The following is a 16808-nucleotide window of genomic DNA, read 5'->3' as shown; positions in this document are numbered from 1 at the left end:
TCACTGCAACAGGAAGAGAGGCTACAGCCACTAGCGTTGAAAACAAGGGGATTAGAAATAATCATGGGAGCATGGGTATATCAACAGCTAAACAGAACCTCCATGGTCTGCAACAGTGTACCTCACACCAGAAGCTGGGGGCAAAGTCATCACCTCCATGCTTTCTTCTGGGAAGCGTCTGGCTTGCAAGCTGGACCTTTGGCTGCAATCGAGCTCACCAGTTCTTATTTCTGACTGCTAAAAGACTCCTGAGCTCCTCACCTTAAGCAGTGCTAGATCTACTTCCTCACAGCCGCACTCTGAGAGGCGTGCCTGGAGGCGGGAGGCTTCTTCTGCTAAGTTTTGGTCCTCAAAGGCTGGCAGTAGGGCACCCTTCCAGCAGCTCAGGACATGCGTCTCCAGGGACTCGGTCAAATCCTGTGGAGTGAAGAAACCATGAGTCCCGCAGAACCAGTCACTCAGTTGCAAGCCAATGGAGGACAAGGAGAATTGGCTCCCAGTACGTTTCCGAGCACAATTCAAAGTGTTGGTGCTGACCTTTAAAGCCCCAAACAGCCTCGGCCCAGTATACCTGAAGGAGCATCTCCAGCCCCATTGTTCAACCCGGACACTGAGATCCAGCTCCGAGGGCCTTCTGGAGGTTCCCGCACTGCGAGAAGTGAGGTTACAGGGAACCAGGCAGAGGGCCTTCTCGGTGGTGGCGCCCTCCCATCAGATGTCAAGGAAATAAACAACTATCTGACTTTTAGAAGACATCTGAAGGCAGCCCTGTTTAGGGAAGTTTTTAATGTTTGATCTTTTATCGTGTTTTTAATATTCTGTTGGGAGCCGCCCAGAGTGGCTGTGGAAACAATGAGAGGAATGAGGTTTGGGAACAGAAGATGCTTCCCCATCCCAATTCTGCCTTGTGCCCCCCACTTTTAGTTGGTAGTGGTGGCAGCACTTGTGGGACCCCCCCCACACCAGGTCCCATTCTTTTGCCTACAGTCACAGGTGCCAGACATGTAAGTAGCACAACCCCTCTTATCCTTTTTTGCTAGACTTTAGCCACCTCTTCTCTGCTGCTGGAAGTCAAAGGGCTCAGCAGATTTGGGGCAATGCCAAAGACCACAGAGACCTCACCTTCATCCTCTTGTCCAGGACAACCCTGCCATTCCACCAGTCCTTCCTGTCCGTGAGGTTGGATATCTCTTTCTGTTTCTGTAGGATGGCATCAAGTTCACCAAGGGCTGCACTTACGGGTACCTGAGAAACAAAGGGGCATGATGGGAAAAGGCGGCCCCTCCAACCAGGAAGCTGCCAATGCAAATTTTACTTCCTTACCTTGGCGTGCCTGGTCTGTATCTGGATGGTGACTGGGGGGGCATCTTTCTCCAGTCGTGTCAGCAAGAGGACGTCCCCAATAGTTTCTGGCTGGATGCTCACCAGGGTTAATATACACACGGTTACCCCTGTGGTAGAGACAGCAATGCCCCCCAATTTTTAAAAAGAAGAGCTGCACATAGGGTGGTTAAAGCAACACTTCTATTTGCTAGAACGTAACAGGAGGCACAATTGTGCCATCAAGTCCCAAATGGCGAGCACAGAAACTCCTGTTTCTCTTAAGACACAGCACCTCCTCTTCCTACGCAACACCCTTTAAAACTAGACACATTTCTAGTCCTCGTTTTGAGAAATAAGTATAAATGAGGGGGTCTCTGTTGGCAGTTCAGGATGCAGAGATGGCCAAGGAAACAATTCTGGGCAACTTAACTATACACTCCCTTCTCCATACCCAAGTAAGTGAAAGCAGTTCCTGTCACCCAAATCCCACTCATTAACTAATGCAACATGCCCGGCATGACACAGCATGAACTACAGAAATCCAGGTAAATTTAAGTACAGCTCTACAGCTCTTTTAATTTGTTAAATCGTCAATGTTCCAATTCCTATCTGGAGTCCACGATGTTTTGTTTTTAATTCTAGACCATGGTATTGCAAAAAATGCCAGCTCATTAAAGGGTTCTGCTGCAGCAATAAGACTCTCAACCTTTTCTGCTATAGAAACACAGGTACCACCATCCTTTTGAATTGGGAGCAAGTACCGCCTGCTCTCCCACATTGAAGTCATGTCATATACCAGAAGGGATTTGTTGCAGCTGTTCTCTGAAGTTCTCCGTCTCCAACTTTGTTGGGCTGGGGCAGCTGAATTCAAAGAGGTTCTGTAATTCAGAGAGGTGCTGGAACTGACAACCAGTTTTTCCTTCTTGCAGGCTAAGTGCTTCCAACTGCTTTAAGGCGCTGGCCACGGATACCTTTTTCATTTTGCTAAGAATCAAACAAGAGGCCAGGGGTCATTAAGACATCAGCTTTCAAAGGATGTGCAACAGAAAGCAAGAAGTAATTTCATTTCAGATGCTAACAAGACACTTCACACACACCAACATTCTGGCAGCAGCATAAACAAAAGCCCACCTAACGATTCACGTTGACATCCAAGCATATTTTGCTTTCTACCAGCATGGATTTTAAATACGTTTGAAAAAACTTATAATGGTTGGAAAAGGCATTTGGAATAGGGATGTTCTGGGGAAATGCGTTCAGATTCACTCCCTTGTATAGAACTGATACAGACCCCAATCTTTAAGACAGGGGTCCCCAGACTTACCCGCCTTCGGGCCGGTGCCCACTGCGCCGATCGCGCGGCGGGCCGGAGAGTGCGCACGCAGTGGGCCGGAGGGTGGGGGAGTGCACGCCAGTGCGCATGCGCACACCCATTTACTGGCGCGGTGGCGCGCTTCCAGGCCGGAAAAATCGCCGAAAATTGTTTGTGTGCATGCGTATGGGCCTCCCCCGACCCGGAAGTGCACCGGAAATGACCTCTTCTGGGTCGGGAGAGGCCCATACGCATGCGCAGAAACGATTTTCGGCGATTTTTTCCAGATCTGGAAGTGCGCTGCCGTGCAGCGCGCCACAAGAGCGGGCGGCGGCAGCGGGCGGCGCGGGACGGATTGGGAGGCCAATTGGGCCGCATCTGGGCCCCGGGCCGTAGTCTGGGGACCCCTGCTTTAAGACAACTGGGTGGGAGCTTTGAGTACCCACCCAGCTAGGAGGCTGCACACTGCATCTCTGCATGATTCTTGTCTCTGACTTTGCCTGCTTTAGATAAGCTCCTCAGGGAGAGACAATTCTGCTGCATCAGAGCTGACTCATCTTTCATTCATGTAAAAACAGCACCTGGAAGAGGCTGGCAGCTAAGTAACTGCACAGGTTCCTGCTTACCTCCCTGCAGTCATGAGGCTTGCTCAGGTTCACTGAGAGTGGATAATTTTTTACCCTCTCACACACTTCAAGTAAACCTACATGAGGCTATGTTTTCCACACTTACATACAGTATACACCACTTCCCCTTCCCCACCCCAAAAAATGAGCTCTTACTGGAGCTTCTTGTAAATGACGGTCAGTATCTGATGACGAAAAGTTACAGAGACTGACTCAGAAACCAGGTAGGCAGTAACAATGGGGTCTCGGCTCCCGGTGCACAGTGCCATGAGCCGGCAGAGATGGCTGTAGAGGGAACCCGGAGGGTAATGTCCAATTGCGTAGAAGGCAGCTTGCAGGGAGTCATAGACAGAGTCCATGGACAAGGAGTCTACAATAGTTTGGGAGAGAGAGAAAAAAACCTGAATTAAATGAAAAACTGAACATTTATGTTTATTCTGTGAACTGAACAGTGTGATTCCAAAATAACAAATTTTAAGAACTGTTGCAAATTTATAAAACTTAAGTTTGTTAAATTTGTATTCCACTCTTCCCCCTGGCTCAGCATCATTCGTATCAGAAGCAATGAATCTTAATTAGACCTGTCAGGCCCCTGGATTTGGTCTGCGCCAGACCACTTTGAGCAAATCACATTTACTTGTAAAGTCGCCTGACGCCCTATGGCATTAGGCACAGAGATCTGTTATCCGTGATCTAAACGCTAAGGCTGGAGGTAGGGGTTCTCTTATCTCCGATCTTTGTGCTCTTTTCTCACAGCACTAAGATTAGAGATACGCCTCTGCTGCAGTCTTTTGGAAAGCAAGTAGAGGTTCATTTCCAATCTTATTGCTCATATGACACCAGGTGATTGACAAGTGGGTGGTCCCACCACACCTGTCAAAAATGGTCCACAGAGGGCAGGCCAGTTTTGGATCCAGTCTCTGGCCTGTTCCAGTTTCCCACAGCTGGTGTATATGGTTGCCCAAGGTCACTCAGTGAGCTTCATGGCCAAGTGGGAATTTGAACCCTGGTCCTGGTCCTGTCACCAGGAGACCACAGTGGCTCGGAATAAACTTATTCTCTAGTAAGCATCTATTAGATCAGGCATCCCCAAACTTCGGCCCTCCCGATGTTTTGGACTACAATTCCCATCTTCCCCGACCACTGGTCCTGTTAGCTAGGGATCATGGGAGTTGTAGGCCAGAGCATCTGGAGGGCCGAAGTTTGGGGATGCCTGTATTAGATTATATCTTGAAGGCCAGGTTTTTAGACTTGGGAAAAGCAGGGACATGATGTCACCGTGAGCTGATTGGGTCATTTGAAGCATGCCCCCCCCCTCAATCTCCACATTTGCAGAATGGGAATAAATTATATTGACCAGCCCTTGCACAGCTATTTTAAAGATTACTGCAGCAACATATGCAAAATGCTTTAAACCCCTGGCACTAGGACACTGCTTATGATGTGAACCAAAGAAGAAGAAGCCTACCACCCAGAGTTGTGCGAACTACACAAAAGCCCAGTGAGGCTGTGGCATTTGTCATTGAGTGATGAATTCAAGAGTCAGAAACTTTGGCTTCCATTTAGCTGAAAGACCCAAGTTTCTAGTCCTCAGCACTGCAAAGGTAGGCTTAAACCTTGGGAACTTCTGAAGCCTGAAAGGCTCAGTAATTTTTTTGTGAGAGGGAGAAAACACATTCAGTACCTTCCTTCCTCAAAGCTAGCAGAGTAAGGAACATCTAAGGTATTTTTGTGCATGTTTTTAGAACCCACCTTATTTTTGTGGTTGAAAGTTGCTCTAAGCTGTTTTTAATATGTACTGTGTTTTAATGCTGTAACCTGCCCTGGGACATTAGGCTGCCTCATAAAGTGGGAATCGTGGCTTTAAGAAGGGAGCTGAGGAGCAGAGCGGAGAGGCTCATGTTTCTTACTGTCAGGTGCATCCAGGGAAGAAGCAAGCGGGTGCAAGTTGAAAGGGTCCTCTGAACCTCTCTTCTCTGTAGCCTGGAAAGCCTCCTGCAAGTGAATGCTGGCATCACGCCGGAGAACCTCTTGGTCCTCTTCTGTGTCATTCAGCCGACGGATAGGCCGCCTCCTGTGTTCTGCAGGGAGAAGAAGTAATGCCAACATGTCAATGCCAGCTGCAAAACAGCCTCTGTAATCAGGGATGTGGCTTGGGTGCAATTTCACATGGCACGCTGCTGGGCACAGAATGAGTCTTCCCAAGCAATCCCGACAAGGAAGCCTCTTAAGGACCCACAAATTTTAGGGCATTCACTCTGTGTAAGTTTTCGTGGGAGTGAAGCCCGCTTTAGAAACCTGAAATGCACGAGAGCTCGTGCCACAGTAAACCTTTATGTCAGTTGCAGCGCATGAATAACCAAGGCAAGCTACACACCTGAAATGAATTACTAAGAAATCTCAACATTTAAAAAACAACTTTCTAACCCTTGTCATTGAGAAGGCAGGTTGGAAAACATGCTGCTTACACCTGCTGAATTTGATTACCAGTGGATTAAGGTCTTTCAGCAGGCCTTTGCTTCGCCCCATGATGGAAATAAAGGCTTTTAGATCTTAAAATATGCCCTTGTGAGTTCCTAATTTTCCCTCTTCCCTAGTAAAAAAAAACCACATATGGTATTTGGCAAGTTTAAAATTATTTACTTAGAAACTCTCCAAAGTTCAGATTCATGTGTTTTTCCATAAGGTAGTCAGAAAATGTTGCACAGGCAATAAAACTTGGCTTAGTTACATTGATGAAAGTTCCTAAATTATTGGTATAAGAGATCAAGAAAGGCTTGTAAGAGCCATGCGGTCTGAGCTGCAGCAACCAGCTCTGACCTCCTCACACATTGCGATTCTCAGATAGACTGGGAGGGGGCAGACCCTCCCATGATGAGCTAAGCCTGGAAGGACAGTTAATCTACGGTCTTAACCCCTTCATGCATTAATTAGACTTAAGTAATGTCAGCTATGACTGGTCCATGGGGTTGGACATGACTAAACAACAACAACACAATGTCAGCTATATGCGTCTAGTTATCCCACAGGATGCTCTGCTTCAAAGCTTGATGAGAGGCAGAAAGGAAGACGACAAAGAGAAATCAGACTTGCTCTAACACCTATGGAATATTCTTATTTACTCTGGCTTGTTCTTTCCCTTTAAAGCCTCTTGCTACTTTGCCTAAGAAGCCTGCCAACTTGCTCATTTCTAGGTCTCTCACCTTCCATCTTCCACTACTGTTTTCTTTTTCCAAGCAGTCACACCTCACCTTCAACTACTGGCGCTTCTTCATTGGAACCCTGTAGGACCCTGGCCTCAGGACTTTCCTCAATGGTCCTCAGAACCTCCTTTTCTTCCTCCTGAGAGCTGGCAGTTATCTCCTCAGAAGGAGCTTCTTTGGTTTCCTCCTGCTGCTTTCCTCGTCGAGAAACTCCCTTACCCCGTGGCCTCCTGGGCAGGGGCGTTGCCATCCGGGAGCAGCCATCTGAGGAGTCAGTGCTACAGCTCATCTGGGATGCCTTCCTGCTAGAGGCCACCCTCCTCCCTGCCTTGGGGGTGGCAGGCACTGGGTCTTTGGCAGCAGGCAACCGGGACTCCTGCATGGCTTCCAGAGGATCTTCCATATCACTGTCATCATAGAAAGAGACCTGGGGGGGGGGGGTGTGAGAGAAAGAGACAAGTTTGTTTTGCTTTCTCTTCACCTCCTTCCCCAAAACTCTTACAGTAACGGAATTCACTACCACAATGTTTGGTGATAGCTGCTAGATTATATGGGGTTTTTGGGGGGGTGGCGGCGGGATGGGCGGGGAGGTTGGACAAGTTCATGCCAGGATGGTGATACAGTGGTGCCTCGCTTAACGAATGCCCTACTTAACGAAATTTCCGCTTAACGAAAGGATTTTTCGAGCGGAGGTTGCCTCGCTAGACGAATGCGTTTTACGAAAAATTCGTCTAGCGAATCGCGGTTTCCCATAGGAATGCATTGAAATTCAATTAATGCGTTCCTATGGGCAAAAAAATTTCAAAAAAATTTCAATGCATTCCTATGGGATTCGCTAGACGAATTTTTCGCTATAAGAAAAGACCCGTGGAATGAATTAAATTTGTCTAGCGAGGCACCACTGTATTATTATCTCCAGGTGCAGAGGCAGCATGCCACTGAATACTAGTCACTTGGGAACAAACAACAATGGGAGAGAGCCACTGCTCAGAGCTATTATGACATTGTCCTGCCTGTAGGCTTTTCACAGGCATCTGATTGGACAATGTAGAAAAGCAAGGTGCTGGGCTGTATGGGTCCTGACCTCATTATCTTTGCCTGTGATGGTGGTGGCAAGACTGGTGGGAGTTGAAGTTGAATAGCATCCAGAGGACCAAAGGTTTCTTATCCCTGCTTTAGAAGGACATCTGCTGGATCAGAACAGCAGCTGATCTAGTCAATCATCCCATTTTCACAGCAGACCACCAGATGCCACCCCCACCCCCACCCCAGGAAGCCTGCAAACCAACTCCATAGATTAGCCATGTAAATATTGAAGGTATCTTTTTAATAAACCACAGCAGCCATAATTAAAGCTTCCATATGAAGACCATGGCCCAGATTAAGCAAGGCAATTTTTAGGTTCGTTTTATGCTAGGGTTGCTGACGTGTAATAGATTATTATTATTATTTTAATTGTTACCTTAATTCGAGATTTCGTTCTCTTCGACACTTTAGGGGCCTTTAGAAGCTTGGTGTTTAGCTTTGGAGAAGATTCCTCAAAAACCGCAAACGGGGCCTTCAGGCGCGGCTTGGCTGCTGAACGCTGGATCGTCCTGGGAGCTGGGAGGGATTTCTGGGCTGGGGTACGGTGCTCTACAGGTGGTCTAAGGACAACCGGAACAGCCTCTGAATCAGAGTCAGCCAGGGCAAATGGATTATTAGGTCTGGTCACAGGCAGAGGTTTAGTTCCTTGGATTCGCTTAGACTTTGCTTTTTGGTCAGCTCTTGGCTGCTTCGGCGTTTTCAGGGGCAGCGTGCAAAGTGAATTGACCGCCTTTTCTGCCTTTTGCTTGCCTTCTGGGTTCCCGTGTAGAGACAATGGGGACTTCCAGGACCAAGCACTAGAAAATAGGTTTTCTGCACTGTCATATTGAGTAGAGGCTAGGATAGACATCGTACCCACAGCTTTGGCAAGCAGCAGCCTGGCCCTTTGGTATTGGAAGCCAAGAGGCCGAGTCTCCTTAGAAGACAGCAAGCTCAAGCCAGTCTCCAGAATTCCCCAAAGTTTCTTCTCTGGTCTGCCAGTGTTCACACTTTGCCAAGCCAGAGTCACGTAGATATGAGCCACCAGATTATCAAGAATCTGAACTGGGGACTGATGCTCAATGGCCTCCTTCTTGCCTTGAGAAACGCAGGCGACCATGCTGGAGAGACGCAGACCCACAGTGGCACACCGTTTCAGACTGGTCTCGAGGAGATGCAAGCCTTCTGCCCTGTTCCCAGATGCCAGCTCCTCCTCTGCAGAGGTGACCAGCCAGCCAAGACAGACGACAGAGAGGACCACGTCAGAGCACAGCAAGCAGTGGCAGGCCTCTGGGTGATTCAGGAAGCCAGCATGCTTCTTCTCTTTGGGCTTCAGCACTGGCGAGGTGGTTAGAGTCTTCTTCGGCAGGGAGACTGTGTCAACATACTCAAGGGAGACCTCTTTCAAGAAAGGCTGCTCGTCCTCAGAGGGCTCCACACATGGACCTTGAGGCGTCCTGTTTTTAGACCTGCCTTTTCTGGGCTTGATTTTCACACCTCCTTTTTCTTCTTTGGTTTCAAAAACTGGAGGCAGAAGAGACAAGCTAATTGAGTATTTCCCCCTGGCACCCGCAGAAAACACTTCAAAAATTATTTTGAAAGCTTAAACACAAAATTCATGTAAACCTGTGTTTCCCAAACTTGGATCTTCAACTGTTTTTGGACTACAGTTCCCACTGGCCCTGCTAGCTAGGAATGATGGGAGTTGTATGTAGAACAAAAACAGCTGGAGACCCACGTTTGGGAAACACTGATCTAAACCCTCCACAAAGGGAAAGTCATCTTTGGACTGAGGGGTGTAAAAGGTTCTTTACCCCCAGGCAGGACACAAGCAACCAAGTTGCTCAGATTCCTAGCGCCCAATATTGAAAGGATGAAGCGTGGCACCTTTTCAGAGTAAGCCCCAGGTGCACAGCGGGTCTCAATATCAGTGTGTTTGAAGATCCTACACCCTCAAGCTAGGGCTGCTGATATGCTGCCCATGGGTGTCATAGCACCCCCATTAAAAAATAGGGTTTTAAAAATTTATTTAGAGGGTCTAGTTTCTTGCCACCTAAGCCTCTTTCTTTGGCTCTGGGAGCCATCTGGGGCTGACAGGCACTCTTAGCATCGGAAAGGAAGGTGGACGGGCAGGTGGGACTGGTGCTTTGCTTTACGTTGTACCCAGCCCAACTGCCCATTTTTTTCCATTTGTATTCCTTTTTTTTGTAAAGGGAGGATTTGCTGTTGTTTGCTAAGTGTTTGTGGAATTGCCCATTTGAACTTTGTGGGCACATGATTTTGTGAGGATGCATTGCCCGTGTAGGTGGGTTTGGCTTTTGGGGAGGAGAAGAGTTTATTAGCCTGAAAAATCTGGAACCATGAGCTCAAGCCCAGATCTACCCTTAATTATCCCCTTGAGTTAAGTCACAGGGCAAAACAACTCCCCTTCTGCAAACAGCAGTTTGCCTCCCCATTCTTCCAGCAGCAAGATGTTCCAAGTCCTACCATCCCTGCTTAGGCTACTTGAGGTGGGGTGGAGAAGACTCACCTGTGCCCGACTCAAGAAGAAACAAGACCTGCTCCAGATCCAAGCGACACAGCTCCAGGTCACTGCGCTGCAGTTCCAGTCCACTCTTCAAGACCAGGAAGCGAGCACACCTGAGGAGAAAGAGTAGGCCAAGCACACATTAGAGTTCCCTGCAACCTATCTCAACATGCTGCTCCGTACCAAAATTTCACAAAAGGCTGTCCTCCATCCTATGCCCATCACGGCTCTGCACAGATAAGCTCAACAGATTAAGGAGGGCTTGTCTTTAGGCTGCCTGGGTCCACATGTTTTGAGAAGGGACAAGGCCAACACAAGTTCGAGTCTCCAATTCCCCCACCTATGAGCTTGTCTATGCAATGTTATTTTCATTATATATTGGGGTGGAGAACTGCTGACCCCCCCCTCCAGGTGCTGTTGGACTCCATCTCCCACCAGACTCAGCCAGCATGGCCAATGGTCAGGGATGATCGAGATTTTAGTACAGTGACATCTAAAGAGCCACGGGTTCCCCCTCCTTACCCATTTACATTCCTTACCATCGAATAGACTGAAGCCTCATGGAGATCTTGAGCATTTCCAGGCAGAAAGCTTTTGCTTCATTGACAATCTCGATCTTGCCCAGGAGGGAGACAAAGCTCTCGGAGCAAACAAACATGTCAGCCAGCACCTGCCACTTCTGCACCAAATTACCACCTGAGTAGGATGGTAAAATTTGTTTGGGGTGGGGAAAGAAATAGTTAAGTTGCATATGTGTAGGGCATCTTAATTTTACATCCAGGTGCACCATTTTCAAAAGAGATAACATGCTGAAGTGTGGAACACATTAACTCTACATACATTAAGATCGGGCAAGCGACATCTGCATTCTTTGGGACCACCTATTCACTGGGCACTTGGCCAAGAACTGGGAGGGGTAAATGGTATTTACTCTGAGCAAAAAGCTAAGATCATTGTAAATAATGTGGTCTCAGAAGAGATAAGAATAGAGAAAGGAACAAGACAAGGGTGCCCACTCTCCCCCCTGTTATTTATTTCTGTCCTGGAGGTTTTGCTGAATATGATAAGGAGCGATGAAGGTGTTAAAGGAATCACAGTGGGTACAAAACAATACAAGTTAAAAGCCTTTGCAGACGATTTAGTACTGACTTTGCAGAACCCTGAACAGAGTGCGGGGAGAGCACTGCAGATAATTCAAGAGTTTGGCAGTGTGGCAGGCTTTAAGTTAAATAAAGGGAAAACTAAAGTACTAGATAAGAACTTGACATTGCAAGAGAAACAGAACATAGAGGATTGCACAGGACTGAAATGTGTAAAAAAGGTGAAATACCTAGGAGTTAATATGACGTCAAAAAATTTGAATTTATATAAAGATAATTATGAGTTTGGTTGGCATGCATATTTATGGTATGATAAAGTAAAATTGCATAAAGGTTTTAAAAGCCATATAATTAGGAAATCATTGTTTAATGTCTGGATTAGATATAAAGATTTGTTGGAAAGAAAAACTCCTAGGTGGATCTCACCACTCGAGGCAAAGAAACCTAAAAGGACAAATATGGATGAGAACAGGTTGAAATACAAAGACATTTTGATGGAGGTGGGAAACCACTTTAAGTTAAGGCCATATGAACAATTGAAAGATAGGCTGAGTGACTGGTTTCAGTATGTGCAGATAAATGAAGCATTCAAGTTAGATAAAAAAATAGGATTCCAACCAGAAAAATCGAAATTAGAAACGGAATTATTAGAGACAGACCATAAGAACTTGTCCAGAATGTACAATTTGTTGCTAGAATGGCATTTGAAAGATGAGCAAACAAAATCAGTTATGATTGAATGGGCCAAAGATCTGGGTCACAATGTGATGATGTCGGAGTGGGAAAAATTGTGGAAGAAGGGTATGAAATTTACAGCTTGTACTGTGTTGAAGGAAAATTTGATGAAAATGATGTATAGATGGTATTTGACACCGGTCAAGTTAGCTAAAATGTACCACAAAAGCGACAACAAATGTTGGAAATGTAAGCAGGATGTTGGCTCATTCTACCACATGTGGTGGACATGCCCTAAGATAAAAGGCTTCTGGGAAATGATTTATAATGAATTGAAAAAGATGTTTAAAAACACATTTTTGAAAAAACCGGAAGCCTTTTTGCTTGGAATAATTGGGGAAGAAATCCCCAAGGACGATGTTAATTTGTTTATGTATGCCACCACTGCTGCTAGGATCTTAATAGCAAAATACTGGAAAAAAGAGGAATTGCCTTCGATGCAGGAATGGCAAATGAAAATGATGGACTATATGGAACTGGCAGAACTGACAGGAAGACTCCGGGACCAGACAAATGACAAAGTTTTAAAAGATTGGAAGAAATTTAGAATATATATAGGGAATGTATTTGATAATTAGAGTTTGAATATCCAGGAAAATAAAGAAGTCAAGGCAATAGGGAGATAATAGAAGATAGAAAGTTAAGAATTTTGGTAGATGATATAAAGATGAAATCAATTTTGAAGTGTTAAAGGGATTACATGATGGGTAAGAAAGATGATTTAGAAACTGCTACAGAGGTTTATAAAAATGAAAATCAGATAGTAGGGAATTGGGGAAGCCTGAAGACAATGAATATCAAAATGGATGAGAGATGATATATTTTTCTGTTATATGTTGTTTGATTTTGGTATTTTTGTATCTTGATGTTTTTTGTATTTGTATTTTCGTATTTTTGGATTTTGTATGTGTGTGGATAAAACGATTAATAAAAAATATATTTTTTAAAAAAAGAACTGGGAGGGGGGGCAGGCTTCCCATCCCCCAACTAAGCAGTTTAAGGAAGTCCAGCTCATGTGAGCCAGTGGTATAGGGGCTTGCTCAGTAGGACTGGAGAGGAAGAAGGATCCAATTCCAGACATTGTGATATATCAGCATATCGCGGTATTAAGCTACTGATGTATCACAATGTTGAAAACCATATATCGCCCAGCCTTAGTGTCTGCCTCATTTGGTAATTCTTTACCAAGGTAAACCATACTCTGCACCTCATCTACATTATACAAGCATTCCCTAATTAGCACAATTTATCCTACAAGCCATGGGGAAAGCCAATGAGCTATTCAGGGCACCTTGCCTCCCAACCACTGAAAGCCTCTTTCTGCCACTCATCTGGCTCCTGGGATTTAATTAGGCATTTTGCCCACACGTTTCTCAAACCTACCTATGCATCCAGAAGAATTGGAAACTTTTTTTAAAAAAAAATGCAGCTGGGTATCCAGATGCTGAACTCTGCACCCAACATCAAATATTGCAGCTGTATTTATTCTGGTTGCAAAGTTGCAGGTTTATTTCCCTGCATGTTTTTTTAAAAAACCCATTGCTCAGATGAGGTGAGCTGTTGAAGTTTTCATTGCTTGAGCTTGGCAGAGTAAATGAAATAAGAGAACAATGTAAAATAAGGAGTAGCAACTGGTGGGTCATTTGCTTGTAAAAATCCATAGATTTTTATGTGGTTAGGAAGCCGTTCCAGTACTGAAGGTCAACCAAGTTCCAAGATTGTGTGCTGAAACGTATTTGGTTTATTTTCAGAGGGAGGAATTCAGCATAGCACTAGGGCTATTGTTCTGTCAGCACAAATTTTCAGCTTGCCAGATGGAACAATTCCCCTTCTCCCATCCCCTTACACTGTTCTACCACCCAGAATGTATATCTCTGCCTTTCTTTTGTGAAATAACTTCAGCATCTTCAACTAGTAGAACAAGTTATAATTTTTAAATCACTAAAACCATCATATGGACAGTCTAAATTTAGTTAAGCTACTCCACTCATTTTTCCACGACACCTTTTGCACAACTGTCTAGCCCAGCTGCTCCCAAATGCATCAGACCACTTGAAAACTACTTGAAAACAGGCCACTGAATAATTTTTCTGCCTGTTGTCGCAACCGTAATGTGCTGTGCTAGATGCTGCATGATTACTTAATCATATTTTTATTGATTTCCTATATTGTATCACAATTTGCATTCCAAAGAATTCTAAAAAGCGTGTAAAGCACAATCCATAGTGATGGTGCTATATTAATACTAAAAAAACACCAGCTGCTCCCTTTCAGGGGTAGATACAGCATATTGGTTCTATCCAATAGATCCTTGGCTGAAAAGGAACTACGATAGTAAACAGCAGCAATATTCCAACAGTGGACCGCTTCCCCCCAGTTTAGGGAAAGTTTCATGCATACAGGATTTTGAAAAATAATAAAAAATCTTTGCACACTTTCAGAGGACAGCAATAAACATTTTACCATGATCTACAAACTGATGCTCTGAAACATCTTTAGCAGACGTGTCGCTGATAATCAGTGAGAAGCTCAAGAGGATGCTGCGGTAGAGTCTGTGAGCATCACCCAGAGCCGATTCAGGGGTCTTCCATCCTGCATGAGAGGAGAGAACACACACTGTATGTTACTACTGTGTTCATCAAGCTTTGTAGTTTCAAGGAAACCTTTCCACAAGCAACCCATATGAAAGGATCTTTGTGTGCTGCCAATATTTTGGAGATGTGTTCAAGGGAACAATACACAATGCCCACATAGGGATAAGCACGCCTATTAGGCCTATAACTATTGGGATGTAGCTTACAGAACACCCAGTGGTTTCCTAGGGCTGTACATTTTAAGGGGCAACCTGCTTTCAGAGATGAGAAACTCTTGATTAGCTCCCAAGAAATGCAAATGTTCCTTGGAGCACAGTTTGCAATGAAGAGGAAAGCAGATTTTTACTTCCAATACTATTTACAGGACTAGCGCATGGTGGGAACCTCTTCTACACACAAGGAAGAAACTTCCATGATATATGACACTGTTGCCATGGCTTAAAAACGGGGCTGGGCAACCTGGTGCTCTCCAAACATTATTGAACTCTCCACTCCTATCAGCCTCAGCGAACATAATCAATGACCACCATGGATGATAGGAGCTGGAATCCAACAACAACTTGTTTGCCATCTCTGGCTTAAAGCCTCAGTCTTTGCTTGTTGGGTGGAATTTACAACAACCCAAGAACTGCAGGTTACCAAGCAGTGTTCTGCCCCACTGCTGTTCTGCCCCAGAATTTAAAATTGGCTGTTCCCTCTCCACTTGGGAACGACATGCTGTTCACCTGCTGGGTGAAACCTAACTCTAGTATGCTCCTCCCAAGCATCTGGAACGGAACATCTTCTCTTTGCACTTGAATGTTTAGATACCCTCTGCAGCTCACAAAGTTCTCAAAATCTTCTATTCATTTGCAATTCACTTATTGACAGGTGAATTGCAAGTATCAGATGAGTACAGATTAGTATCAAGGAGGAGATGTATGGATGCTTCTGCACTCACCTTGAACCCAGAGTTTTTGCCTCAGTGCCAGTGGGAGGGCAGAAGCTGGCAGACCAAGGTAAGCGGCTGTCAACTGGAGAGCACTGGCTCGGAGCTGGTACCAGACCTTAGAGGACCTTTGCAAAGCAGGGTTCTGTAAGATTTCGACTAAAAGGTTGACACCTTCTTCAATCTGTCCGCAAAGAGGGAGGGGTGGAGGATCAGTTGCAAAGAAGACTGTCTTTCACTGTGCACCAACCAGCGTTCAATTTATGCTGCAAAAGCTTATGAATCAGAATGCAGATGATTCTTGACCCCAGGGAATTTTTCTGAAAGTTTGGAAGTGCCTGCAATTTGACGCCCATGTGTGCATTTCATAGCTGAACCTAGAATATCCCAACCTGTTCCAGCATTCTCCTATCCATACTGCAGACAATGGGATAAAAACCAACCCACTTGCGGCTAGCAATGATCTACATTTATAATTAGCCCAGAAGTGGTGGGGCTTCTCAGTTCATTCCTGCAGAATCCCCACAGAACCAAAGCTCCAGCCCACAAGTACAAAAAAAGTTATCAAGCCTGGATGGATCTTGTACAAATTGAGGCGTGGCCTAACTGTGACAAATGGTTCAGCCCCTATCAGAATCATTCATCAGTGCAGCCTCCTTACAGGCAAAAAGAATCGCATACAGTGGTACCTCGGTTTACAAACAGCCCTGTTTATGAACGCCTCCATTTACGAACGCTGTGGACCTGGAAGTGTGTACATCTGGGTTCCGTGGCGTCGGATGTGCAGACGCGATCTGCGCAGCTCGCGCATGCGCAGAAGCACTCTATCGGTGCTTCACGCACGCGCAGAAGCGTGCCTTCGGGGAGCAAATGCCTCTGTTTATGAACACCTCCGTGGAACGGATCACGTTTGTAAACCGAGGTTCCACTGTATTGGCAGGGGGCAATCTTGGTTTTGAATGATTCGGCAAAGTATTAGCCATAGCATACGGTAATGCAGTAGACTCCCTTTTAGGGTCCTACAGACTCAAAAGCACCATTCCCATGTGGCTTTCTACTCTCTCGCTTTTAGTAACCTGGCTTGCTTGCCAGTCTCAGTGCTGTGCAGTGAATGTAAAAGGGCAACCCCCACCAGGATACCTTGCGGTTTGCTAAGCACAGCTCGCTACGGAGCACAGCCAGTGTTTGATTGGTCAGCAGCCAAGAGTCATTCTTTCTGTCCACATTTTGGAAGCACGATTCAGCCTCCTTTAAAGTGGTCTGCAAGAGAATAAAACAGGACAAAAGAACATTAGCACAGCAGTTGTCCACTAGAGTTGAAATAACAAAGAGTTCAGCCGGCATTTGTCCTGTTTATCAGCAGTTGACCTTAATAGCAGGAAGTAACGAGAAAGC

General features: G+C 45.5%; 1 protein-coding gene across 1 annotated transcript in view; it reads right to left on the bottom strand.

The window, feature by feature from the left end:
* The window catches only part of ESPL1 (extra spindle pole bodies like 1, separase), a 45686-nt gene that overhangs the window by 7540 nt on the left and 21338 nt on the right, over positions 1 to 16808 (bottom strand). Inside the window, exons 13-25 of the mRNA XM_035099532.2 lie at positions 16554 to 16673; positions 15426 to 15597; positions 14355 to 14483; positions 10596 to 10752; positions 10060 to 10169; positions 7927 to 9053; positions 6513 to 6891; positions 5172 to 5342; positions 3418 to 3631; positions 2120 to 2307; positions 1324 to 1451; positions 1123 to 1245; positions 262 to 417 (exon numbers count right to left, since the gene is read on the bottom strand). Of these exons, the coding sequence (XP_034955423.1) occupies positions 262 to 417; positions 1123 to 1245; positions 1324 to 1451; positions 2120 to 2307; positions 3418 to 3631; positions 5172 to 5342; positions 6513 to 6891; positions 7927 to 9053; positions 10060 to 10169; positions 10596 to 10752; positions 14355 to 14483; positions 15426 to 15597; positions 16554 to 16673 (3174 nt within the window). The remainder of the gene's footprint in view (positions 1 to 261; positions 418 to 1122; positions 1246 to 1323; positions 1452 to 2119; positions 2308 to 3417; positions 3632 to 5171; positions 5343 to 6512; positions 6892 to 7926; positions 9054 to 10059; positions 10170 to 10595; positions 10753 to 14354; positions 14484 to 15425; positions 15598 to 16553; positions 16674 to 16808) is intronic.

The sequence above is a fragment of the Zootoca vivipara genome, chromosome 2 (assembly GCF_963506605.1).
Source record: "Zootoca vivipara chromosome 2, rZooViv1.1, whole genome shotgun sequence".
In the NCBI taxonomy this organism is placed as follows: domain Eukaryota; kingdom Metazoa; phylum Chordata; class Lepidosauria; order Squamata; family Lacertidae; genus Zootoca; species Zootoca vivipara.
The sequence above is the reverse complement of the archived record's forward strand: the minus strand, read 5'-3'. Positions and strand labels throughout refer to the sequence as shown.